General features: G+C 51.3%; 1 protein-coding gene across 1 annotated transcript in view; it reads left to right on the top strand.

Annotated features, from left to right (window-relative positions):
* LOC119592994 (voltage-dependent calcium channel type A subunit alpha-1-like) overlaps positions 1-316 on the top strand; it is a gene marked incomplete in the record, with an annotated part of 154497 nt that overhangs the window by 131385 nt on the left and 22796 nt on the right. The window contains 1 exon segment of the mRNA XM_037941881.1: positions 47-174. Within this exon segment, the coding sequence (XP_037797809.1) occupies positions 47-174 (128 nt within the window).

The raw sequence follows: 316 nt of genomic DNA, 5'->3' as shown, positions 1-316 counted from the left end.
CTGTTCTAACCAAGGACCCTCTCTAACTTCCCGCCTCTTCCACCAGATGTTAAACTTGTTCGTGGCTGTCATTATGGACAACTTCGACTACCTGACGAGAGACTCCTCCATCCTGGGCGCCCATCACCTCGACGAATACATCAGAATATGGGCGGAATACGATCCGAACGCCACGTGAGTATTCTGTCTTCCTTCAGGAGTCTTGGCCTCGGTCCTACGGCGTGGAGGATAGCGTTGACTTTGCTAAGGGTCTCCGTAACGTTAAACGGACGCATTGTTGAATTTCACGCGGTTGTCATGAGGTTTGGTTATGGGG

The sequence above is a fragment of the Penaeus monodon genome, chromosome 31 (genome assembly GCF_015228065.2).
Source record: "Penaeus monodon isolate SGIC_2016 chromosome 31, NSTDA_Pmon_1, whole genome shotgun sequence".
NCBI lineage: Eukaryota > Metazoa > Arthropoda > Malacostraca > Decapoda > Penaeidae > Penaeus > Penaeus monodon.
This window is presented reverse-complemented; position numbering and strand designations above follow the sequence as displayed.